At 42.8% G+C, this 27,653-nt stretch overlaps 1 protein-coding gene across 1 annotated transcript in view; it reads right to left on the reverse strand.

Moving 5' to 3' along the window:
* TMC2 (transmembrane channel like 2) overlaps nt 1-27,653 on the reverse strand; it is a 108,643-nt gene that overhangs the window by 15,048 nt on the left and 65,942 nt on the right. Inside the window, exons 12-18 of the mRNA XM_065521815.1 lie at nt 25,802-25,990; nt 16,886-17,065; nt 15,268-15,417; nt 14,263-14,391; nt 11,471-11,538; nt 10,368-10,607; nt 2,390-2,515 (exon numbers count right to left, since the gene is read on the reverse strand). Of these exons, the coding sequence (XP_065377887.1) occupies nt 2,390-2,515; nt 10,368-10,607; nt 11,471-11,538; nt 14,263-14,391; nt 15,268-15,417; nt 16,886-17,065; nt 25,802-25,990 (1,082 nt within the window). The remainder of the gene's footprint in view (nt 1-2,389; nt 2,516-10,367; nt 10,608-11,470; nt 11,539-14,262; nt 14,392-15,267; nt 15,418-16,885; nt 17,066-25,801; nt 25,991-27,653) is intronic.

Below are 27,653 nucleotides of genomic sequence, written 5' to 3' on the forward strand. Positions count from 1 at the left end.
CAGTTGAGACCCCTAAAAGACTGCTCAACAGTAAGGATCACGTTGTATGAGTAAGGTTAATGTCTTGGAAATAGGGTGAAACTGAAATAAATCAGCCCTGAGAAAGCCCAAAGCTAGCAATGGCAAACTATTTTCCAAAGATGGCCACAATACTATGACTCCCATCTTACATGTGCTTCTAGAATCTTGCCATTGCATCAAGAGATGAGTCTATATTTCTTTTTCTTGAACCTGGGTATCCCTTTGTGATTGCTCCAATAGAGTATGGCAGGAGTAAGTAAAGATGCCATGTATATCCACTGCATCTCTTGGGATGCTTGCTCTTGAAACTCAGCCACCATGCTATGAGGAAGCCCAAGCAGCTTGTGGGAAGGAAGTGAGGCCTCTAGTCCATAGCCTTTGTTGAGTTTCCAGGTGATGGCTGGTGCCAGCTGGCCAGTCATGTGAGTGACCATCTTGAAAGTGGACCCTCCAGCCTCCAGCTGAGCTGACCCAGATGATGTTGAGTAGAGAGGAAAAGAATGATTCCTGCTGAGTCCTACCCAAATTGCAGATTCATTAATAAAATATTATTTTTCAATTTTGGGGGTTGTTTCTTATGTAATAATAGATAGCTAAAACATCAAGCCTTGACAGGATTAAGTGATCTCCTAGTATTTCATTTGCCTTTCTGGAAAAAAACCCATCCCTTTGGGGAAAGATAACATTATTCATAGCCTCTATAGTTTTTCATCCATATGTCTGAAATCTGGTAATTACATGCCATGCTAAAAGTAGAGCTGATGATAAACAAGAGGAAAACAAATGACAACAAAAATGCACCCAGGTGGTTCAGATATTGGAATATCAGAATGGGATTTTAAAAATAATTGTAATCACTATGTTCAAGAAAATAGAAAGTTGGAGAATTTCACCAGAGAGTTGGAATTTATAAATGACAGTCAAAAGGAAATACAACCACTTTGGAGAGCAATTCTGTAAGATCTAAAAAGATTGAAGAAACACATCTGATGACCCAAAATTCTGCTTCTAGATGTCCACCTTAGAGAAACTCTCAGAATCGTGCAAGGAGATATATACAAAATGCTGGCTGCAGTGCAGTTTGCAATAGCTGAAAACTGGAAACAGCCTAAGTATCTCTAAGCAGAGGAATGAATGAACTGTGGCTTATTCATGCAATGGAACATAGAAGAGCCTTCAAATGTGTGCTCATGTATCCACATGGATAAATCCCCCAACATAATGTTGATTGAGGAAAAGCATGTAATGTGAGTCATTCATGAAAAGGTTTAAAACTCTGGAAACAGTAGTATACACACATATGATTAAAAAGTACAAAATATGCAGGGAAACAATTATATATACTCTGAATAATAGTTACTTTTGGGGAGGGAAGAAGAAAGAAGGATTGGGTGGGGCTTGAAGTGCATCCGTAATGTTTTATTTCTATTAAGAAGAAAGATAAACCTGAAGTAAATATTGCAAAATATTCACATCTGTTGAATCTTGTGATAGTGTACATGGTTGTCTGTACTCATTTGCATGCTGGGAATATATCATAATTTTTTTAAAAGCATGCCAAAATATGTTTTTTTAAATAAAGAAAAATGCTAACATTTTTACTAGCACGTTTTTTGATGGCAGCAATTCCAATCCAAGACTCTGGCTTCCTGCTTTTCTTCCCTAGTTCCTTCCTTGAGCATTTACTGTTTGTGTACTATGCTCTAGGCATTAGGCTGGCGCTGGGGATACAGAGATTTTCAAACTTGTTCTCTAACAGTTGTTGAGGGGGACAGTGATGAAGGAACCAGCTTGTTCCAGTGCATAAGCTGCTCAATCAAGTAGTGCTGTGGGCCCAGCCAGGATCAGGCCGAATCACCGTCCAGCTTCCTGAGAGGCTCAGAGCCCACAGGTCTTTGATATTTCTAGTGAGCATTTTAGTGGGAGTTGTTGCAGATAATGTCAGGGCTCACCCAAATTTTCAGTATGCTCCGAAAGACTTGCACTTGCTGGTGCTCTCATCTCTGTTACCAGAAGCTTCCCTTCCATCTTGGGCCCCTCACTCACACCCCTTGAAGCCATTTTACCCATGAATGACGCTGGGAGCTGGTCTACAAATGCCCCGGATCCTTTGCCCTTAGCAGGGGATAAGTCTGAGGCACACTGCCTCCCAGAATCCTCACAGTGATATCCATGCACTTTCCTTTCCCTTCCTTGTCTCAAGTCCTCACCCCCTCCCCAATAAAATACTTGCACTTGAATCTTCATCATGGAGTCTGCTCCTGGGGAGTGCAGACTAAGAAGGCAAGATGAAAAGGACCTGCCAAGGAAGTCTCAAATTCAAGGAGAGGTTTTCATGGGGTGGAGCCATGGGTCCTGGCTAACTTACAACATCAGCAGGATGGCTGGGATGATCAGGCCTGGATTGGCGAGGAAAGCAAAGATCTTGCCCAGGAAGGTTGGGAAATCATTTTCAATGGTCTCTTGGAGGACGTCATACATTCTGTTTTTCCCACTGGAAAAAGGAGAGGACACATGATAACATGCTGCCAAGTGCCTGTGGCATTCACAACTGTATCCATGCCCCCTCAACCAGGTCCAGGACTGCTGCTTGCCACTGCTTTCCTGGAAGAACCAGAGCTCTGCTCCAAATAAACTGCAAGTAAAAAATTCCCCTTGAGGGGCTGCCATTCTGGCTAGGGTGACAGCTGGGTCGGCACATGGGTCACCAGCTTTCTATCCTAAGTAACTTACAACCTCTCAGTCTTCACAGGTCTTTTGTGTCTGACACCTTCCTCAGCCAGAAAAAAATGTTTTTTTTTTCTCATATACTCTAACTGGAGAAATTGCCTGTGTTTTAGCTACCAGACCAACATGGAGCTTCCTTTGGGCCTGAAACAGTTCTGCAGAAGCTGATGTGCTGGATAACCTGAGTGTCTCTCAGAAATACCTAGAATTAACCTACAGATTTTAAGTCTAGGAGATATTGGATCACCTAGGACAGGCTCCTGGACAGTTCGCAACTATAATTTTTATTTTCTTCAAATACTTAAGAACCATTATGCAGATTTACTTCTACGAATGCTGGCCGAGAGCCTCCTGGATGCTACTGGCTCTTGGTTGGTAATTTTGGTGCCAAGAGGTGGAATATGGAGTTTGAAATTCCTGGTTTAAATCCTTGCTCCCCCATTTATCACTTGTGAGACACGTGGACAATTACTCTCTCTCTCTCTGTTTTTTTTTTTTTTTGTTTGTTTTGTTTTTTTTTTTTTTTGAGATGGAGTCTTACTCTGTCACCCAGGCTGGAGTGCAGTGGTGCAATTTCAGCTCACTGCAACCTCCACCTGCGGGTTCAAGCAATTCTCCTGCCTCAGCCTCTCGAGTAACTGGGATTACAGGTGAGCGCCACCACATCCGCCTAGTTTTTTGAATTTTTAGTAGAGATGGTGTTTCACCATGTTGGCCAGGCTGATCTCGAACTTCTGACCTCAAATGATCCGCCCTCCTCGGCCTCCCAAAATGCTGAGATTACAGGTGTGAACCACCGTGCCCGGCCTGACAATTATTCTCTTTTTGCTTCATATCCTGCCCTGGTTCTTCCCACGAAAGCTGTGCTGTCTGATGTGGCTATTAAAAATAAAAATTAAGATGAAGTAAAATTTAAAATTCAGTTTCTTAGTTACACATTTCAAGTGCTCAGTAGTCATATGATTAGTAGCTGCTCTGTTAGAAATGCAGATATGTAATGTTTTCATCATTATAGTACGTTCTGTTGGATGTCCAATATCTGCAGAAGTTCAATACCTTTGGGCAAGATATTGAAAACTTCTCTGCCCCAGTTTCCTCATCTGTATAATGTAATATAATAATACTATAGTATAATATGGTATTTTAAGTATAATAATTGTATTTATCTCAGAAGATTGTTTAGAGGATATAGATGAGAATTGATACAAAACATTGAGTATGGTGCTGTTAAGTTATAAGTGCCCTTTGACATTTTGCAGCTAAACATTTTCTGTGTAAAGTATAGATGAGGAGTTGACCAACAATGGCTCCTGGACAAATTCAGCTTGTTACCGGTTTTCTTTTCTTTCTCTTTCTCTTTCTCTTTCTCTTTCTCTTTCTCTCTTTCTCTCTTTCTCTTTCTCTTTCTCTTTCTCTTTCTCTTTCTCTTTCTCTTTCTCTTTCTCTTTCTCTTTCTCTTTCTCTTTCTTTCTTTCTTTCTTTCTTTCTTTCTTTCTTTCTTTCTTTCTTTCTTTCTTTCTTTCTTTCTTTCTTTCTTTCCTCTCTCTCTCTCTCTCTCTTTCTCTTTCTCTCTGTTCTCTCTTTCTCTCTTTCTTTCTTACAGAGTCTCTCTCTGTTGCCCAGGCTGGAGTGCAGTGGTGCAATCTCGGCTCACTGCAACCTCTGCCTCTGGGTTTCAAGCAATTCTCCTATCTCAGCCACGGGAGTTTACACACAATGCCTGATGGATTACAGGCAGTCACCACTACACCTGGCTAATTTTTGTATTTTTAGTAGAGATGGGGTTTCGCCATGTTGGCCAGGCTGGTCTCAAACTCTTGACCTCAGGTGATCCACCTGCTTCGGCCTCTCAAAATGCTGGGATTACAGGTATGAGTCGCTGCACCTGATCTGTCACCTGTTTTCATATAGTCTGTGAGCTAAGAATCATTTTTACATTTTTAAGTAGTTGAAAACAAATCAAAATAGGAATACTATTTTGTGACATGTAAAAATGGATGTATAAAATTAAAATTTTAGTGTCTGTAAATAAAGTTTTATTGGAACACAGCTATACTCATTCATTTTTTGTGCTATAATGACAGGGAAGAGCAGTTGTCAGAGACCATTTATGGCCATCTCATTGCTTACAACAGTTGCCCACCACACCACAAATTGCAATGAGGCAGTTATAGCATGATGGCATTTCAAGTGCCAGGCACATGACTATCACAATGTTTAATTTATTATTATTTTTATTTCCAGTGCATACCCACCATGTAAAAATGAGAAAAGTTAAGTTTACATGTTAGGCTTTTATGTGACAGTTGAATGTAGATTATTTTGTCATTGAATTAGATGGTGTATCAGATTCCAGTGCCTGCTGTTTGCCATACGGGTGACTTAAATTTAATAACTTACAGTTCTGGAGGCCAGAAGTCTGAAAGGGTTTCACTGGGTTGAAACCAACCTGGGGCAGGCATAGGATAACAGTTATAAACATTCCAATACCAAAAAGGAGAAAATGGAAGGAAGAAAGAATCACCAATCTCAAGCAATTTTGAAATCCAGTCAGCCAAGCTCCATTAGGGTTTATTTATTTATGTATTTTTTGAGACAGAATTTTGCTCTGTTGCCCAGTCTGGAGTGCAGTGGCATGATTTCGGCTCACTGCAACCTCTGCCTCCAGGGTTCAGGTGATTCTCCTGCCTCAGCCTCGCAAGTAGCTGGAATTATAGGCACCTGCCACCATGCCTGGCTAATTTTTCTATTTTTAGTAGAGATGGGGGTTTCTTCATGTTCAAAACCAACAGCATAGAATCTTTAAATCTTTGCCTGCTTCTATGGTCACATCACCTTCTATGTTTCTGCAGTCAAATCTCCCTCTCCCTCATTTTTTTTTTTTTTTTTTGTTGTTGTTGTTGTTGAGATGGAGTCTTCCCCTGTTGCCCAGTCTGGAGTATAGTGGCATCAACTCAGCTCACTGCAACCTCCAACTCCCGAGTTCAAGCGATTCTCCTGCCTCATCCTCCCTAGTAGTTGGGATTACAGGCACGCTCCACCACACCTGACTAATTTTTTGTATCTTTAGTAGAGGTGGGGTTTCACTGTGTTGGCCAGGCTGGTCTTGAACCCCTGACCTTGTGATCCGCCTGCCTCGGCCTCCCAAAGTGCTGGGATTACAGGCATGAGCCACGGCGCCCAGCTTCCCTCCTTCTTATAAGAACACTTGTGACTTAGGGCCCACCTGACTAATCCATGATGATATCCCTATCTCAAGATTCTAGAAACTAGAAAATGAGTTATTTACTTTCAAAAATAAAATGGTGGGACAGGCGTAGGATAAAAGTTGTAGACACTCCATTACCAAAAGGGAGCAAATGGGAGGAAGAAAGGAATCACCCGTTCCAAGCAATTTTGAAATCCAATCAGCCAAGCTCTATTAAGTTTTAAAGTCCTGAAAATAATCCTCTGGGCTCCAGACTCTGCCCTGGTGTGCCACAGCTTTGCCCTCTAGGTTCACAGTTCTGCTCATGGAAGAATCCTTCTTCTTGAAGGATAGCACGTGTTTCAGCTGAGTAAATTTTATCAGTCTGTTTCCTGCCACAGAATTCTGGGAGGCCAGTGGTCTGCCTTTATTTTGTCTTCCTTCTGCTTCTTTCAGTCCAAGTTGGCAGTGTTTCTGCTGTTAAATATTCTCAAAAACCTTGTGTTTTTCATACATGTCATGAGAATTTACTCTGTTAAACAAGAGAGGCCCACATGATCTTTTCTGGATAATCCTATTTCTTTTTTTTTTTTTTTTTTTTTTGAGATGGAGTCTCACTCTGTCGCCCAGGCTCGAGTGCAGTGGCGTGATCTCAGCTCACTGCAAGCTCCACCTCTTGGGTTCACTCCATTCTCCTGCCTCAGCCTCCCGAGTAGCTGGGACTACAGGTGCCTGCCACTGTGCCTGGCTAATTTTTTGTATTTTTAGTAGAGACGGAGTTTCAGCATGTTAGCCAGGATGGTCTTGATCTCCTGACCTCGTGATCCACCCGCCTCAGCCTCCCAAAGTGCAGGGATTACAGGCTTGAGCCACCACGCCCAGCCAGATAATCCTGTTTCTATTCCTGACTTCTGATGTGATGGTTGAGGGGATCCATTAGTCACATGATTAGTCAGAGTTTTCTGTGTGAATGATATTCAGATCTTTTGATCCTTCAGAAACACTAGTAAAAGGTTGTCCAGATTCACTCTTGGCTTTCTTTTTACAGCACATTCTCATGACAGTGAATCTAGTTTTAGCATATTTTGCAATCTAGATAAGGCTGAGAATTTCCAGAATCATCAAATCCTGGTACTTTCTTGGTTTATCAGTTACTTACTCAATGTACCTCTTTCCTTGCACATTTTCTATAAGCAGCATGAAGAAACCAGGCTGTACCTTCAATACGTTGCTTGGGAATCTCTTCAGCTAAATACCCAAGTTCTTTTCCTTCTCTTCTCTTCTCTCTTCTCTTCTCTTCTCTTCTCTTCTCTTCTCTTCTCTTCTCTTCTCTTCTCTTCTCTCTTTTGAAGCAGAGCCTTGCTATGTTGCCTGGGCTGGAGTGCAGTGGTGCAATCGTAACTTATTATAACTTCCACCTCCTGGGCTCAAGCAATCCTCCCACCTCAGCCTCCCAAGTCGCTGGAACTACAGGCACGTACCACCATACATGGCTAGCCAAGTTCCTTTCTTATAAGTTCAGCTTTCCATACGACTGTAGGAGATGGTTCTTACCATAGTATAGTTGTCCCTGCTGACCTCCTACCCAGTGACAGATGGGAAACTGAGAAAAGAGGTGCTGGCATTTGCACCCAGGGCCCAGCCCTCCAAACCTTGCTTAGGAAGAAGCCAACAGAGGCTTCTTCCATGCAGTTTTCCCTTCAGCCTGGCATCTCAGGCCGCCTGCAGTCCAGCACGTTCCTTCTGTTCTAGACTGATCCCCTCCTTCTGTGTGAACCCTGTTTTCCAGATCACACCATGCTGGAACACTCCTGCTAACATCCCTGGGGTCCAACTATCACAGGTCTTTATTTAGGTAAGTTCCTTATGAACTGAGAAGAAGCAGATCAGCATTTCTCAAAGTGTGTTTGTGGGGGACATGAGTGACTTTATTTTACATGCTAATCTGCCTTGTAACTTCTAACTAACCCTGAGTCTGAGAGTGCCTCCCACATGTCTAGCAGATGTATAACTCTTTATGTAGGAACCCTTGTTCCCTGTAAGTTTCCTCCAAAACCACCCTTGATGCTGCTGCAGAAATCATAGGCTGTGATGTTCAGAGCCACCTACGCATTCCTTCCAGAGCACGCATACTTTCCCCAAGATATAAGCCCTGGGCCTGGGGGATTGAGGTGTGGAGATCTACTTGTCTTGCGGCTGCTTGCGACCATACTTCTGTCTGTAAGTTACCCCTAATCACTCAAAGCTGACAAACTGCATTTGTCTCCTTCCTCCTTTGGATTCTAGGCTCTTTGGGCATTTAGGGGCTGTTTTGCATATACAACCCTTTCACGGAACAGTGTTTCTCCTCATTGGTAGGCAGGGTTGGGACTAGAGTGAGGCAGGTGAGGCCCTGAGTGCACAATTTAAGGAAGTAATGCCCTCAGGGTTGCTCATGTGCAGTGTAGGGCGTCATTCACCTGCCTCACCCTATTTCCAGCCCTGGATGAGTGATCCATGCAGAAAGGGTTCTGTGGTCAATAAGGATGGAGACACTAGCTTACAGGTGTTACCTCATTACACGATTCTTCAGAGCCTTTAACAAAGGAGTGTGCATCGAGCATTTCTAAGTGAGATAATGGCAGACAGAAGGGGCAGTATGTCCCAAACTGCTTTAACTACAGAACCTCTCTTTATGGAGTCAGCAGAGGGCTTTGTTTTCAGAAGGTCATTCATTTGGAAAGAGAACAGTAGATACACATTATTTCTTGATCTACCTCCTTACATAACTATTTGTCCTTTTATACAATATCCAGGCTCCTAACTAGCTTGACTTATATCTTGAACCCTCAGGCCAATACTCTAGAAAGCAGAGAGCTCAGTTGAGGTTGGGCAAGAGTCCACTGCAGCTGCTTCACATTTAAATGGCACGTGTAAGTGTATGGTAATTCATCCTCAGAATATCTACTGTTACTTATCCTGTGGTAAACTAATCCCAGGTAGTAAGTTATCCATGTGTTAAAAGGGTAGAACTGTGCTGTCGAATATGGTAGCCATTAGCCATGTGTGGTTATTTTAATTGAAATTAAAATAAGAATGAAATCTTGTCATGTAGCAACATGGATGGAACAGGAAGTAATTATGTTAAGTGAAATAAGCCAGGCACAGAAAGACAAATATTGCATGTTCTTACATGTGGGAGCTAAAAAAGTGGATCTCATGGAGGTAGAGAGTAGAATGAGGTGACCAGAGGCTGGGAAGGATAGAGAGGAGTGGAGATGAAGTACGGTTGGTTAACTGGTACAAATATACAGTTAGAGAGAGGGAAGAAGTCCCAGTGTTCCATAGCACAGCAGGGAGATGACAGTTTACAATAATTTATTGTATGATTTCAAAGTTCCCAACACAAAGAAAAGATAAATGTTTAGGCCAGGCGCTGTGGCTCATGCCTGTAATCCTAGCACTTTGGGAGGCCGAGGCAAGTGTATTGTTTGAGGCCAGGAGTTTGAGACCAGTCTGGGCCACATGGTGAAACCCCGTCTCTACCAAAAATACAAAAATTAGTTGGGCATCATGGTGTGTGCCTGTAGTCCCAGCTACTTGGGAGGCAGAGGCACAAGAATCACTTGAACCCGAGAGGCGGAGGTTGCGGAAGCTGAGATCGCACCACTGCACTCCAGCCTGGGTGACAGAGCGAGACTCGGTTAAAAACAATTTTTAAAAAGATAATGTTTGATGTGACAGATATCCCAGTTACCCTGATTTGATCATTATACATTGTATACACGTATCCAAATATCACATGTACCCCAAAATATGTACAACTATCAATTAAAAATTAATAAATAAATTAGAAAAATAAATACATGAGAAATTCATTTTCTCAGTTCCTTATTTCAATCATTCAACAGCCACAGGTGGCTGGTGGCTACTGTAATGAACAGCACAGGCTGGGCGTGGTGGCTCCCGCCTGTAATCCCAGCACTTTGGGAGGCCGAGGCAGGTAGATCACGAGGTCAGGAGATCGAGACCATTCTGGTTAAGATGGTGAAACCCCATCTCTACTAAAAATACAAAAAAATTAGCCAGGCATGGTGGCGGGCGCCTGTAGTCCCAGCTACTCGGGAGGCTGAGGCAGGAGAATGCTGTGAACCTGGGAGGCGGGGCTTGCAGTGAGCTGAGCTGAGATCGCGCCACTGCACTCCTGCCTGGGTGACAGAGTGAGACTCCGTCTCAAAAAAAAAAAAAAAAAAAGAAATGAATAGCACAGACACAGAACAACAGAACATTTCCATCCTGGCAGAAAATGCTCTTGCATAACATCGATGATTCACTCAAAGCTCCATGGCCTTTTACAAGTCGGCATGAAACTAGAACTGGAATTCTGGGCCAAGGCCCTCTGAGCAGACTGCCTCGGGAGGAGAGGTGCTCCTGGGCAACTGAGACTCTGCACCTGAACGGCCCGCAGTCAAAGGAGGGTGGGAGGGACATGATGGTGTAGGCCACTGGCAGGAGGCTGAGGAAGAGCACCAGCAGCAGGAGGCCCATGTAGAAGTTGTTGGATCGGGAGGCTTTGAACACGCGTTCATGGGGTACGTTGCTGCTCATCACTGCCCAGCACTGGAAGTACATGGAGGTCAGCAGGCGCAGCACGTTAATGCCCACCAGGCCTGGAGCATAGAAGGAGCCCATCCTGGAAGGGCAGAAACCGAACACCTGGTTGGCTGGACAGCAGGGAAGGCAAGGGAAAGGTGATAGAAGGAAATGCGACGGATGGGTTAGGGGCATGAGGCTCAGCTGCTTTCCTGGCAAGTCCCCAGGTAAGGGACCTCCCATTTAACCAGAATATTGATCATCAAGCCAGAACCATGTAGTCCTTAGGAGAGGGAGGCACTCCGAGCATTCCTGGCTTACGTTCTGGCCAGGATTTTACCACTGCTTCGCCCCCAGGCATCTAGCAAATTATACTGTCTCCTGCCTGTTTCTCCTTGGTTTCCATAAAACAGCATTGCTGCTCAGAAGAGTATTTGAAGTCCTTCAATTAAGAGAATTGGACAGTGGCTTGCAGCAAGCCCTTGGCACCTTGAAAGTCTTTACCTAAAGTTATGTACCTCCTCAAACTCGCTTTTCAAAGGAGGGAGTTCCGTAGTTCATTTACCTTCCACCTTCTCTTCCTTCTTTTCTCTCTCCCTCCTTCTTTGTTTTCCTTTCCTCGTCTCTTCTTTACTCCTTCCTTTTCCCTTTCCTTTGTCTTCTTTCCTTCCTCCCTTTTTCTTCCCTCTTCTCCTCCTTCTCTCCTGCCTTCCTTTCTTTTCCTTTTCTCCCCTACCCCCCCGTCTCTCCCTTTCTCTCTACTTCTATGGTAGCATATGGGTGGGCCAGAAACTGTCCTGCTTCTCATCTAGTCCTGCTCTGGATTTTTCATGTGAAAGAGGGGAGTTCAGAGAGGCAAGATGACTTATCCAGCCTCTTCCAACTAGTTAAGTTGCAAAGTCTTGGACTCCGGTTTTTTGACTCCTTGGATGAGGCGATCACCAGATGAAATGGATAACTCACCAGATCATTCCTTGGTTGAAGATTAAACCCAGCACATTTCCACTAATATCAAACTCAGCATATGAAGGCTAGAGAGGGAGGGAGGGAGAGAGAGAGAAAAAAAAAAAAGAAAGCATGTTGGATGAATTCAGCCAAACCCTACTACTAACCAACTGGCCAAGGCAAGACCATTCCATCCCAAAGAGCTTGCTCTGGTAACTAGAGAAGAACCTTAGATTTAGCACTCTGTTTCTTTAATATGTTTTCAACTTTTAACGAAAAAATTTGACATTCTCAAAGCTGAAACTTTTAAAATGCCTGTTTCAGTTAAAAAAAAAAAAAGAATTTCTATCTTTCAGGACTTGCAGGCTGACAGTGTGTTCTTGGGAAGACCCTTGCCTCTAAGAGAACATTTTATCATGTTTTAATTGGAAACATACCTTGAAATTATAATCAAGGAGAAATCTAATAAATAATGAAATGCAAATAATTAAATGAGGAGTCAAAAGAAAAGAAAGCTTAAAATCAAACAAAAACCAAATCATCCTTCCAACTCTTCTTTCTCCTTCTCTTCTTCCTCCAGTCTGAGAGCAGTTCGTGGAAAGGAAAGTGCCCAGCTTGGTTCACATTTTCAGCCTAACTGATTTTCAGTTTTCGTGATTTGTCCAATATTTGAAAGAACATAAAATCTGTGAGCACTGAGGATATGAGGGTCCTCATGAAGCATGCTAAAGCCCACATCCTAATTCGTCTTCCAGAAATGGAGATAAAGGGAAATGAGAACACAAGAAGGAGAGATGGGAAGTTAGGAAAGAAACAAAGGAAGGGCCAGCACGCATGGATGGAAGGACGAAACATGCATACGCTAAATCCATGGGGGTGAAGTCTTGGATATTTATTTATTGAGATGGAGTCTCACTCTGTCACTCAGGCTGGAGTGCAGTGGCACGATCTCGGCTCACTGCAACCTCTGCCTCCTGGTTCAAGCGATTACGGGGTTTCACCATGCTGGCCAGGCTGGTCTTGAATTCCTGACCTCAAGTGATCCACCTGCCTCAGCCTCCCAAAGTGCTGGGACTACAGGTGTGAGCCACTGCACCCGGACCCAAAATTTTAATTTTAATATTTTAAAATGTTAAAAAAACACTTGTCTACTGGGTTTCATGTCCTGCTTAGACAAATCATCCTCGCTTCAAGATTCTAAGTTTGTACATGCTTTCTTTTAGAAACTTATATTTTCATTTTTTTGATGTTTAAGACTTTGATTCACCTACAATTAATCTAGGTGAGATGAATGAGGGATATAGTCTCCCACATTTTTATATAATTTATATATATTTTAATAAAATCCTTTCCCTCCAGTGCATTTGAAAGTCTCCCTTTATCATAAACTAAAGGCCTATATAGATAGTATCTATTTCTGGACTTTCTATTCTGTTCCATTGACATGTTGGTCTATTTTCTAGTACCAGTTTTGGTTATTATAGCTTTATCATATGCTTTAGTATTATGGTTCCTTTTAGTCTTCTTTTTATTTTTTTTCTTTATTTTTTGAGACAGGGCCTCACTCTGTTGCCCAGGCTGGAATGCAGTGGTGTGATCAAGGGATCAAGGGATCCTCCTGCCTTAGCCTCCCGAGTAGCTGGGACTACAGGCATGCACCACTACACCCAGCTAATTTTTTTATTTTTTGTAGAGATAGGGTCTTGCTAGATTGCCCAGGCTGGTCTTGAACTCCTGGACTCAAGCAATTCTCCTGCTTTGGCCTCCCAAAGTGCTAGGATTACAGGTGTGAGCCACCATACCTGGCCTTATTCTTCTTTTTAAATATTTTTTCTGGATATTCTCACATGCTTATTTTTCAAATTAACTTTAGTATTATTTGGAAATCGTGGTGATCTTACAAACAAATTTAAGAACAATGACCTCTTAGTAATATTGTGTCTTTCTATCAAAGATGTCATCCTCTTTGAGCACAAAGTTCTTTCATCTTTGTTCTCAGACAAGATTATGAAGCTTTCCTGGCTGCTGAGGAGCTCAGCAGACTTGTTTATAACTGAGACTGATGACTGAAAGAAAAAAAAATGTGACAGAAACCTGTACTGGGGCCCTTACCTGGGCCAGGCCAGGATGAGGGCTACACAGGTCAACATCCTATGGAGCCTCTCACCAGGAGCTCAGGTAAGAGGTAGGTAACTTACATGCACACCAGTGACTACAGGCTGGGCCAGTGAGGTGTCGTGGAAGAGACACGTCCAGCACAGGTGTCTGAGCCAGAGGTTCTGCCAGAGCATAGAAGGCCACTACTGAGAGGAAATGACACACATTTACCAGGTAGGTGGAGAAGAGGGCTATAAGGGAATACGAGTCAAAGGAGGTTTCTCAAAGCATCATACAGAAGACAGGACCGGTGGTTATTGCGTTCTTGGTGTGTTCCAGGACTTCCCAAAATATTCGCCTCCACTGTCAGATTTCAGCCTCCCTAGTGAGAGTTGAGGCTGCTCAGGTGCAATTCCCTATCAACCATTGACTCAGTACTGGAGCGTGTGGTCCACTTTCCCCTAGACCAGATGCCTCCATTTCCTAGAATAGAAGGTCACATTGTTCATTACATTGGGAAAAAGCAGTTTCCCCTATGAAGGCAAATAAGACCCTTAAAGGCAAAACAAATTAAACACTTTACTACTCCACAAAGCAGAGACTGGCATTAAGCCTCCAAAGAAATGAAATGCCCAAGAATGCATCGCGTTATAAGTATCAAAGAGGATAGTTGAAATTCCTTTGAGCAGAATGTCCATGAAGTGGTGACCTACAAATCCAGCCTCCAAGTCCCAGCACCAGCAGTAGTTCATGAACCGCACAAAACAAGCCCGTAGGAAGTCCCCCAGCAGGATGGTGATGTACGTTACCAGCATGTCGGACACCGTCAGCCTCATGAATTCCTGCAGAGAAACATAGGAAGAGGGGGCGGTTGGAGACCTTGCCCACTTCTTCCACCCTCCCTGAGAGTTCGTTGAGAGTCTCATAAACTCTCCCACCCACCTGACTTTCTCTCTGTGACCCTCTGATTCTTTGTTGTGAAGAGAGGCGACCCCTGGCTCTGGAAAATGCTTAATTTAGGTCCCAACACGACAGATTACCAATTGTATGGCTTTGGAATAATCTCTGAACCTCTTGAAGCTGATACTGATATCATTCTCAATCTGATATTGATACCAACAAATTACTAAGTTGGGAAACTTAGTAATTATGTATATAAATTGCCTGTTAAATTGGCTATGCCCAATGCATTGTAGTCAGCATCACTAGGACCCGAAGGCCTTGCTTCTCCACTTATTCTGAAGTGCCAGCTGCCCCCACTAAGACTAAATGTGACCATCATTAACTGGGGACAATGCCTAGCTTTTTTCACCTCCTGCTAATCGGATTTCTCTCTCTCTCTCTCTCTCTCTCTCTTTTTGATATATAGAGAAAATAAAACAGGTTTTGCACAGAGGCACATAGAAGAAGGACCAAAAACTGAAGGACAAAGCTTTCTCTGCATTCGTAGAATAGACATAATTTACTATTTTTCTGGAAAAATTGAAAATATCTACCAGACACCATCACAACCTTTGAGATACCAAAGAGATTTGGAGTTCCTGGGGGGCACAGAATCTGCTTTGGTAATTTTATTTCTTCCAAGATGATTATGAAATGTTTGCTGGATGAACAGCTGGTAAGTTTTCAGGTTTATTCTGCAAATGGAAACATCAAGGAGGCAATAACAAAGAACCAAGAACAGAGGTCACCTTTTCAGAGAGAGCATGACTACTCACAATGCCCACAGCTGTCTCCCAGCAAGAACCCCGGGGCACATCTGCAGGGTGCAGTGGTGGTCGGGGGACACTCTCATTCCAACCAGAAGAGTTGTAATAGTTAAACAGAGTCCAGTGAGTGATGTTTTTTATTGTCTCTTCATTAGCAAGCTAGAACAGAAGATGGAGGTGTGGGGTAGGAAGGAGCCAGGGATGGTCCAACTGTTTCTATAAGAACAACGAAAGTGAGCAAATGCCACAACCCTACCATTTGGGTCTTTCCCATGAAGGTATCTTCTACTCTAAGTCACTATCTGTCTGTCCATCCATCCATTTGTCTGTTCATCCATTCAACCATCCATCCATCCATCCATCCATCCATCCATCCATCCATCCATCCATCCATCCAAGCATTCATCCATCCATTCATGTATTTATCCAGTCATTCATTATTCTCTTGAAAATAATTTATTCAGGGTTTCTTCTGTGCATATAAAGTAGTGGTGATACAGAGTGACCAAGAGAGATGGAGCTTTGCTCAGAAAGGTTAGAGTCTAGTAAATGACGGAGATGAACAGGCAATTACAGAACAGAGCGATACGAGCTGTGGGAAATTATCTCTGGGAGAAGGAGCATCCACATCACACAGTGGGGGCCACAAAAGACTTCCTGGAGGTGGTGACATCTGGGCCAAAACCTCAAGGAGGATTAGTCAACCAATCAAACATGAGGAGAGGGGTAGAGAGAGAGGCAAGAGAGAATTTTGCCCTGTGGCAGAAATGTGAGGCTCAGGAGAGTAGAGCAGTCTCCTGGGGAGGAGGGAAGCCAGAGATGAGCCGGGAGGGGAGGTTAGGGCCAGATTCAGTCACTTCCATGCTTAGAACAATTTTCTGTTAGCATCAGGAAAAAGTTCCTACAACTCAATAAAGGAGGGAAGAGATGGAGAAGAGGGGCATCAGCATCATCAGGCCCTCCCTTGCTCTATTTTTTTCCACTCTTCTGCTCCACTCCATTGTTCAGCCATCATCTAGTTCCCTGTTGACCCAGCTGTTCCCTCTGCCTTTTTCAATGTCTGCTAAGGTTCCCAGGGTGTAGGATCTGGAGCTTCTCCTGTGCGCTGCCATGCTGCCCTGGGCTTACCCCTACTGATGCATATCCCACAGAGTGCTGTAATGAAGTCTGTCTCCTGGCCCAGAGTGTGAACACACTTGGGACAGGACTGTGTCTTCCTGTCTGCTCTACCCCAGGGCCTGCCATTGTGGGTGCTCCATAATTGTGTGGTGAGCATTGATGAATGGTTAAGTCATGACATAGCACCTTAGAGGACAATTACTTGGCTGTTAATCATTTATGGCAGCTCTGAAACAGTGTGGAAAAGGCTGAAGATAAAATATTAAGGTATCAAATGACATGTATATGGTATGAAAAAATACAACCAGAGAAGAAGACAGTAAAAAACAATAGGAAAAGGTTAACAATGGTCATCTTTGGGTCATAGATTCTGAGGAGTTTTTTTTTTTTTCTGAATTTACATTTATTTAATTAATATGAATTATACATAATGAAATTATTATATTAAAAAAGAAAATACTATGGGCACCAGGAATTGCAGTGGGGTGGAGGGCGTTGTGGTTTTTACCTTGAGGTGGACATCATCCATGAGGGCCAAGAGAAACGTGTAGAGGTTCCCCAGGAAGAGTGCAAAGATGCGTCCCAGCTGCCACTTCAGTCCAGTGCGTGGGTGGTAATTCTCTAGGAGAGCGATGGTTTCAAACAGAGGGGGACAAAACATTCCAAGCAGGGACATCACGATCTCTACCTGAGGAATCAGGAAAGCCTAGGTTGGGTCATCAACATTATACTTGTTTGGCCGCCATCCCTGCACTCCCATGGCCATCGATCTCCACTTCTTTGCTGCCCTCTCCACTGCCCCTGGAGAGGCCCTGGGGTCTATATAGCTTGCGGTGTGACCCTGGCAAAGGCATCAACATGCCCTGAGCAGTCGGCCTGTGCTTGCATATCATAATTGCTGTGTGACCAGATGCTATCATGGTTGTTGTTATTAGTATTGATGAAAATAACACTTTCTGACCAGGCTCGGTGGCTCACGCCTGTAATCCCAGCACTTTGGGAGACTGAGGCAGGTGGATCACGAGGTCAAGAGATTGAGAGCATCCTGGCTAACATGGTAAAACCCCATCTCTACTAAAGATACAAAACTTAGCCAGGCATGGTGGCGGGTGCCTGTAGTCCCAGCTACTCGGAAGGCTGAGGCTTAAGAATCGCTTGAACCTGGGAGGTGGAGGTTGCAGGGAGCCGAGATCGTGCCACTGCACTCCAGCCTGGGCGACAGAGTGAGACTCTGTCTCAAAATAAACAAACAAGCAAACAAACAAACCAAAATAGAGAGAGTGTGCGTTTGGAGTCAGCTCTCTGGGTTTAAGCCCCAGCTCTAACACTTGCTGTCTTTGTAACTTAGGAAAAGTTACATCACTTCTCTGTCCTTCTTGTTTCTTCATGGGTAAAATTGTGATGACAGTCCTTGTGGTGAGAATCAGAAGAATAATATATGTAAATCTACTATCCCAGAGCATGGTAAGCATCAAGCACTCAATTTTGGCTCCAGTTTTGGGAGAATACCGACTCATATGACTGAATCTGACCACAATGGGACATCTCTCTGCAATTAAAACTGCTCACCCGGCTGGGCGCGGTGGCTCACGCCTGTAATCCCAGCACTTTGGGAGGCCAAGGCAGGTGGATCATGAGGTCAGGAGATAGCCAGGAGATTCTGGCTAACATGGTGCAACCCCATCTGTAGTAAAAATACAAAAAATTAGCTGGGCGCGGTGGCACGCACCTGTAATCCCAGCTACTCAGGAGGCTGAGGCAGGAGGATTGCTTGAACCCAGGAGGCGGAGACTACAGTGAGGTGAGATCGTGCCACTGCACTCCAGCCTGGGTGGCAGAGCAAGACTCCATCTCAAAAAAACAAAAACAAAAACAAAAAACAAACAAAAAATAACTGCTCACCCAGTGGAAAGTAAATCCCTGAACTGCTGACCAAATTGCAAGTTGGTCAGCTCTTCTAGGCTTGTCCTGACTCTCCCACTCTCTCTCACACCAACCCTTGGCTTGGTTTCTCATCATCTCCATACCTGTCCATATAGTTCTTACCTGGAGAGCCATCACTGCCCCATATCTACCACTGCCCTTCGTTATATGTTTGTGTAATGCTCAGCCTAATTCCCTTCTCTGCCACAAAATTCCACTGCCTCTTCAGCTCTCATGGACAGTTCTATCTGTAACCTAAAACATCTTATTTGATCATGGTATTCCTGCCTACTGTTGTTTGTGCTTTGGTTTACTCTTGTCAAGCCTGCATCCTAAGGAAACTGCAATCCTCTTAAGAGTAGAATTCATCTTGGGCATCTTTTGAGTCCTTCTCACAGCTCAGTGACCCAGTGAGGCTTTGTGGAAGGGACATTTTTCCCTTCTTACTCTATTCCTCAGTTCTCCCATCCTACAGAGGGGCCCCCAAAGTCCCTGTCTTTCCATATCTTAAACCCATTCTGACCAGGTCAGGAGCTACACTGGGGCCTCTAATCCACTGTTGGGAGTGCCTGAGTTGATGTCCAGCTGCACTGATCCAGAGTAGGTTAGAGGTAAGTTTAGGCAATCAGGAATGAGGCCCCAGAGAGAGACTCAGAGCCAGGCAGGTACTGGGTCCTAATCCTGACTCCGTTGCTAGTAAGTGTGTGTCTTAAATTTTCTGGTACTCAGATATTTATGCAAAAACTAGGACTAAGGGTGCCTATCCTGCCATGGTGCTATGAGGCATAAATAATGCATATAGAGGTCTATTGTAGGTATTCAGTTAATAGTTATCTCCTTTGTCTTTCCTCCATCTCTCATTTATTAAGCACTTACTATGTGTGAGTCACTGTGCCAAATTCTAAAGATGCAACAAAGAATAAAAAGTCATACACACTCTGCCCACAAGGACTTAAAGTTGATGTAAATAATTCCATAATGAGTTAATCATTACATAATCATTACAAAGGTAAAAATGCTGCAAAGGGTAAGTACATTAAGTATATAATAGAAATAAGGATATAACATTTAAACTCAAACCTGAAATTATTCAAGAGAGATGAGAGTGTGTGAGAAAGCATCTCAGCAGAACAGAGGCCAATGTTGCTGCAGTTTAGTGAAGATGGGAAGAGTGACTAAAGGTACAATTGGTGGCTAGGTGTGGTGGGTCATGCCTGTAATCCCAGCACTTTGGGAAGCTGAGGCAGGTGGATCACCTGGGGGCAGGAGTTTGAGACCAGCCTGGCCAACATGGCAAAACCTTGTCTCTACTAAAAATATAAAAATTAGCCAGGTATGGTGGTGCGTGCCTATAGTCCCAGCTACTTGGGAGGCTGAGGCAAGAGAATCACTTGAACTCAGGAGGTGGAGGTTGCAGTGAACTGAAATCGTGTCACTGCATTCCAGCCTGGATGACAGAGCGCGACTTCATCTCAAATAATAATAATAAAGAAAAATAAAGGTACAACTGGGAAGGTAAGTCAGGGAAAGCCATCTAGGACTTTATCCTAAGAGAAAATGATGGTTTTCATGGTGAATGCATCTTCATACTAAAAATAATAACTTGGAGTTCTGGGAAGATAATGATAGCCACAACATGATTTTTGAATCTCCCTGAATTCTCATGTAAAACTGGATGAAGCGATTAAATAATAAAAGAAAAATCACATAGACATCAAAGTTAGATGTCCTAATGAATCCTTAAATACAAGTGGTTACAATACAATACAAATTACCAACAGCCACAAGTTCTTACAGAATTCATGTTTGGATGAGAGAAGGCCAAGAGAAAACAGTGGGGTGTCCAGTGAATTTGAGAACAGGAGGATGTCAAAATGGCTAATAGGTACTCAATGAAAAGCATAGTGGAACAATCAGAGAACAGCAGCTGAAACTGTGAGGAACTCTGCTCAGTCCGATAATAGGTGAGTGCAAGGTCATTTTTGGTTAATCTGGAGATGAGCTAAAACAGCCTGGGCCTCTTGAACTTTTGAAATTGATCAGTCAAGCTCCCTAATAGGACAGGGCACAACATGAAGGAGACTATTCTGAGAACAGAATTGAAATTAAGCAGACGGGGGGAATATAGAGAAAGGAATGGGAAGGTCTAGATAAAAAGTAGAAAAGGGATGAGAGGCAGGAGCTCTCAGAAAGCAAGCCACCAGGCCGGGCACGGTGGCTCAAGCCTGTAATCCCAGCACTTTGGGAGGCCGAGGCGGGTGGATCACGAGGTCAGGAGATCGAGACCATCCTGGCTAACCCGGTGAAACCCTGTCTCTACTAAAAAATACAAAAAACTAGCCGGGCGAGGTGGCGGGCGCCTGTAGTCCCAGCTACTCGGGAGGCTGAGGCAGGAGAATGGCGTAAACCCGGGAGGCGGAGCTTGCAGTGAGCTGAGATCCGGCCACTGCACTCCAGCCCGGGTGACAAAGCGAGAGACTCCGTCTCAAAAAAAAAAAAAAAAAAAAGAAAGCAAGCCACCATATATTTTGAAGACTTCACAAAAACAGTGGAAGAGAGAGCTCTGTTAAATTAGGGAAGTTTTCCTGAACTATGGCTCACTAAAACTTCAGCAAAACTAATTTTATATGAAAATGAACAGCAGAAAAGTTTTTTTCTAGGTCAAATCCCATACAAAGTTATTACAAGGAAAAGAGAACAAGAAGTAGATTAAAATCCTTTCAGATAATGAAAACGCACCAAAAGGTAAGTTATACAAAACAGTTAAAAAAAATTATAATCAGTATTCAAAAACAGAAGACTGAAAGATGTTAAGAAAATACAGGTCACAAAACAATATAAACAAAAATTAGAAAAACCCAGAATACTGGTAACAGAATACTGCAAAAAAAAAAAAAAAAAAAATTAAGGGAAAACTATATTAAAATTGAAGAATACCTAAGAGAATCACAATTAAAAAACATAATGATAATTACAAGAAAAAGATAAAAAGGGGGAGAATTTTAAAAGTAAAAAATATATGAAGAAAGAAGTTAATAGGATTTGAGAGAAAATGAGATGTATTGAAGAGAGACAAGGAAGATTCAACACAGGTATAATAGGAGGTCCTGAAGAAAAAAACCCAAACATGGGAACAGAACAAATTAAAACAACTGTAATTCAATAAATCTTCCCTTAAATGAAAAACAAGATTTGAATCTGCCTAACATTTAAAAAAACTTTGGGGTCCAGTACGGTGGCTCACACCTGTAATCTCAGCACTTTGGGAGGTGAGGTGGGCAGATCATTTGAGGTCAGGAGATCGAGACCAGCCTGGCCAATAGGGTGAAACCCCATCTCTACTAAAAATACAAAAATTAGCCAGGCATGGTGGCATGCACCTGTAATCCCAGCTACTCAGGAGGCTGAGGCAAGAGAATTGTTTGAACCCAGGAGGTGGTGATTGCAGTGAGCCAAGATCATGCCACTGCACTCCAGCCTGGGCGACAGAGTGAGACTTTATCTCAAAAAAAAAAAAAAAAAAAAGAGAACACATTGTGTATCCGAGAATATCAAACCAGAATGACCAACACCAAGACGTATTCTTAAGTAAAGTTAATGGACTTTAAAGAAAAAGGAAAATAAATCTTGGCATGTAGGTAAAAGGAGCAAGTCTATCATTTTGCCTTATTTTCTTGTATACCAGGTAACCTATAACTTCTTTCTGGTCATTGACCTTTAATAATTATGTATGGAGTTCTTTGAGGCCTAGATATGTACATGCTGAATTAGAGAGGCTCTAAGCTTGGTTCTGCCAGGTGCCTGGTACACTACCATCTACAACGCTTCAAACCAAAGTCAAGGGCTGAGAGCCCCAGATACAAGTCTGTTCAGTGGAAGGTCTGAGGCCATAGGCTCTGGGGACAGCACCTTTTCCTTCTCTTTTCCACTTCCAGCCTAAACAGGAAGCTGTCCCCTCAGTAGTTACTGGAGGTGCGAGGAGGGTCAGATCAGGTTCACCCATACCTTGAATGCCTTAACTCCTGGAAGAGAGGTGGTGAGGTCAACTTAGGGAGATTTTCCCCTCTTCCTAATATGGAAAAGTCCTGGTTTGGAAACTTTGTCTCTTTGGACTTTATGGACTAAATCGTGTCTCCTCCTCCCCCTCCCACAAATTTGTATCTTGAAGCTGTAACTCTCAATGTGACTATTTGGAGATGGGGCCTTTAAGGAGGTAATTAAGGTTAAGTGAGGTCACAAGGGTGGGACCTAATCCAATAAGACTGGTGTTCTTCTAAGAAGAGGAAAAGACACCAGACATCTCTCTCTGTCTCCGTGCACATGCACAGAAGAAAGGTCACAGAAGGACACCGGGAGAAGACAGCCCCTGCAAGCCTCAGGAGAAAGCAAATCTGCCAACTCCTTGATCTCGGACTTCCGGCCTCCAGAACGGTGAGCAAATACATTTCTGTTGTTTAAGCTACTCAGTCTGTGGTGCTTTGTTGTGGCAGCCTATATGTTTTTTGTTCTATACTCTCAACACTTTACTTCCAGGACACTTCTGACACCAAATGTGTCAGACACATTTGACACTTCTGACACCACATTTTTCCCCATACCAACCAATTTTCTGATACCAGCTGGGTAGCGTAAAATTCAATTCAATTAGGACACTAACCAGAGTGAGCACAGACTCCACAGGTGAAGGGCTCAATCCCACAAGGCTGCCCCCACTTTGGATGCCAATCACAAGTATTAGGTCGCCAGGTTACTGGCAACTTCTGTCTGATTTGGCTATAAAGCAGAGATTCTCACAACCCCTTTCTTGGGTTTGGTCATTTGCTAGAGTGAGCAAATCATTCAGGAAAACAATTTAATTACTAGATTATCTGTTTATCTCAAAGGATATAACTCAGGAATGGCCAGGTGGAAGAGATCCGTAGGATAAGGTATGGGCAAGGTGCTTGGAGCTTCCAGACCCTCTGGGCTTGCCACACTCCACGTGTTCAGCAACCCATAAGCTCTTCAAACACTGCCCTTTGGGTTTTTATGGAGGCATCATTATGTAGTCATGATTGATTAAATCACTGGCCATTGGTGATCAACTCAACCTCAGCCCCTCTCCCCTCCCTGGAGGTGAGGGGATACAGCTGAAAGTTCCAATTTTCTAATCACTGGTTCCCCTGGCAGCCAGCCCACATGCAGAGGTTATCCAGGAGCTTCCAGCCACCAGTCATCTTACTGGCATACACAAAAACACTGATCACTCTAGAGATTCCAAGGGTTTTAGGGGCTGTGTGCCAGAAACTGGGAGCAGACCAATATATAATAAGAAATACGTAATAATGTCACAGTCCTAGCAAACTGATACATCATAATTTGTGATCCTAATGTCTCAAAATGGAGTCAGTCATGTCAAAAAGCATTAAGCCCATAGTGAAGTTGTTCCACCCCCTCTCAAAGTGATAAGCATGTATATAATGGACTGAGGTGATAAGTGAACACCTGCTGCTGCCTGGTATTTCCTGAAATGAACTGATAAGAGAATGAAAGGTTGGCTGAGATGAAGAGAACAGACCCATCTGGGAGGATCATAAAAGCAGCCAGGACCTGGCCTTGTTCAAAAAGCCTTTGGAGGCTCTGCCCATGAGAACTCTGGAACCTTCTCCCAATTTTAGCAGCAGCTGCTGCAAGAGAGAAACAGCGATGCCTGCTTCTGCTGGCCAGTGCCTGAATGACTTCTGGATCCACTCGGCTCATCTGTTGATGTGTTGGTCTCCGGAGCCATCGTTGTGGTTTGTTACCTCCCTTTTATTACTGCCTGTGTATTGAATATTAGTCGAGTGACTGATGGGGTATGAAGGCCTCGAAATAAATTGGGAATTTGAGAACTGCTAATTGGCTATTGTGAAACTTCCCACCTTAGGACAGAGTCACCACATCAAGGCTGAAGGAACCTAATTAACCCAACACAGGCTAAGACACTGGCCCTAGTGGGATGGAACTAGAGCACAGGAACAAGTGTTTGAAAAGTCAGCATTTGCCTTCAGAGCATAAGAGACTTGGCACTGATACTCCCCTTATATTTCTGGTCACAGGCTTTCACTTAAAATTGGTCTTGGGAGTCTCTCACTGTGTTTTCAGATCCTCAGTGTTTTCAAGGTATGCTTTTTCTTTAAACTAGCATTTTTAGTGCTTTTAATTGGTTACTTGATCCAAATAACCTAGGCCACCCTTAGCAGAAACCACCGGCCCCATTCTTTTATTTTAAACTTTTCTGTGTCCCGATGTTTTAGATGAGTTAATTATAAATAGCACATAGCTTTAACAGTTTTTGATCTAATTATTATTGTCTTCAAACTGTAGCATCAAATCCATTTACATCTGTTAGAATCACTGATATATTTAGATTTAAATCTGATTTTGTGCTTTATATTTGTCCTCCTATCAATTCCATATTTCCTTTTTTATATCCTTTCTTGCTTTGTTGGGAGAAGATAGGCTGTCTTCTTTTTTTAAAATTGCAGTTTGAATGCAAGATAAACTCTTTCTTATTATTAATTTATCTAGCTCATGATTCTGTGGGGCAGCATTTTTTTTTTTTAACTGGACTTAACTGGGTGGTTCTTTTGTTGGCCTTACCTGCTGATAGCTGATGGCTCCATTCAAATATCTGGTGGTTTACTGGCTATTGGCCAGGGTGGGGAGATGGACCATGTGTCTCATCATTCAGGAGGCTAGCCAGAGATTATTCACATGATGGAGGTGTGAGGGTTTCCAAAAGCAATAAAAGAGCAAGTCTCAATACACAAGCACTTTTCAAATCTCTGCACATTTCATGGTTGCTATTGTTGCATTGGCTAAACCAACTCACATGACCAAGCTAAGGTGGATTCAAAAGATGGGGGACACAGATGCCACCTCTTCATGAATGTGCAAAGGAAAGCAAAGGGATGTGCATAAAATGACAGGAAGAATTTGTAGCCATTTTCACAAATGACCACAGATTTCAAATTCCCAAAAGAGGTTTATGGATTCTATGTTATCACAATAAAACCTTAATGCATTTTATTGTGGAGCTTGATGAGAAAACTCACTCTATCAGATATTAAGACATAGTGTAAATGCATAGTATATCAGTTTCTTATTTGTGCAGGAATAGACAAATAGGAATAGAAAAGAGAGCCCAGAATCACACCAATGCATTAATAAGCACTTGATTTACGATGTAAGGAACTGCAAAGCTGTGAGGAAAGGATCACCTCGTTAGTAATTGGTGTTGCACAGTTGGCTATCCAGTTGCTAATCCAGTTTTTCTAGTTGTAAAAGCCAGTTCCGAAAACCTAATAACAGGTGACTTTTTGTTCAGGATATTCATGCTATTTGACTGGAAAGGGATGTAATTTCACTTATTAAAACAAGCCTATAATCCAGACTTTCAATAAATCAAATGAATGGCATAGGAACCAGTGATTTTCAGTATTTGCCGTCAACCTTCACTTCATCAGAGATGTGTTCTTACCTCATTCCTTTCATACCAGCTAACATTCTGCATTTTGGAGAATTGCTGGGATCGCTTCACCACAAAGTAAATGAGGTACCCACTTCCACACAAACAGCAGATGATGAGAAAGTTGGCTAGGACACGAAGAAATCTTGTCAGATGGATATTTTCTTCTTTGTTACTCTCTTGTTCATCCACTATTGATTCCTTAATGTGTGAAAATGAGATGTGCATAAATGTCAGGCCAGAAATGCCAGAACCATGGCTGTTGGGTCCCTGAAAATAGTACTTTCTATATTTCCAGAAATGAAGTAATACAGAGGAGATGATGTAATGCCCTGTGCCCTATGGAGAATTATTTTCTGTAAAAAATACATTTGTTGTTACTGCTATTCCAGTATGTATAAGAAAAACTTAGATTTCTTAAATAGTGACCATGAGTCAGACATGGTACTTTCCATGCATTGTCACTCTTTTTTTCTTTTTTGAGACGGAGTTTTGCTCTTGTTGCCCAGGTGGGAGTGCAATGGCACAATCTCGGCTCACCACCTCCTGGGTTCAAGTGATTCTTCTGCCTCAGCCTCCTGAGTAGCTGGGATTACAGGCATGCGCCACCACCCCTGGCTAATTTTATATTTTTGGCAGAGATGGGGTTTCTCCATGTTGGTCAGACCAGTCTCGATCTCCTGATCTTAGGTGATCTGCCTGCCTCAGTTTCCCAAGCTGCTAGGATTACAGGCATGAGCCACTGTGCCCGGCTGCATTGTCCCTCTTAATCCCAGCAACAAACCAGTAGAATAGTTACTGTTATTGCCCATATTACAGACCCTAAGGCCCAGAGAGATTTCAGTAACTGATTGGGACTAAGTCTATAGGTCAAATAGATTCCAACTGAATCTTAAAATATTGAGTCTTCTAATCGAGGGTTGGCAAACTCATTCCATAAAAAGCTAGATAGTATTTTTGGTTTGCTGGTCATATGGTCTGTCTCACAACCACTCAACCATCGTGGCATGAAAGCAACCACAGACAAGGTGTAAATACATTGGAATGCTTTGTTTCGATAAAACTTTATTTGTAAAAGTAGGAAGTAGGCTGGATTTGGCCTGTGGGCCATAGTTTGCCAACCTCTGTTCTAATCCATCAGCATAGCGTATCTTCCATTTACTTAGGGTTTCTTAATTTCTTTCAGCATTATTTTATACCTTTGGTGTAATGGTCTTGTACATTATTTTGGCTAAATTTATCCTTAGGAATTTTATGTTTTTTTTTGGATACTATTATCAATAGAAATTAAACTTTTTTTCTTTTTCTTTTTTCTTTCTTTCTTTTTTTTTTTTTTTTTTTGAGACAGAGTCTCACTGTGTCGCCTAGGCTGGAGTGCATGGCATGATCTCAGCTCACTGCAACCTCCGCCTCCTATGTTCAAGTGATTCTTCTGCCTCAGTCTCCTGAATAGCTGGAATTAGAGATGCCCACCACTACACCTGGCTATTTTTTCTATCTTTAGTACAGGCAGGGTTTCTCTGTGTTGTCCAGGCTGGTCTCGAACTCTTGACCTCAGGTGATCCTGTCTCAGCCTCCCAAAGTGTGGGGATTACAGGTGTGAGCCACTGTGCCTGGCCTTAAATTTATTTTCTAATTGTTTTCTGTTAGTATATAAAAATTGATTTTTGATTATTAAACTTGTGCCCTAGACACAGAGAGTAAGTGGTAGAACCAGGATGAAAAATGAACTCTCCCAGACCCCAAAGTCTTAATTCACAGAATTTTCACCTCTATTCTGTTATACAAGTATATTATGTCTCTTTTAATAAGCTCACAAAAGAAGTCATTTTACTTCTCACATGTTCAAAGTGTTTCAAAGACA

This window comes from Macaca fascicularis, chromosome 10 (assembly GCF_037993035.2).
Source record: "Macaca fascicularis isolate 582-1 chromosome 10, T2T-MFA8v1.1".
NCBI classification, from domain to species: domain Eukaryota; kingdom Metazoa; phylum Chordata; class Mammalia; order Primates; family Cercopithecidae; genus Macaca; species Macaca fascicularis.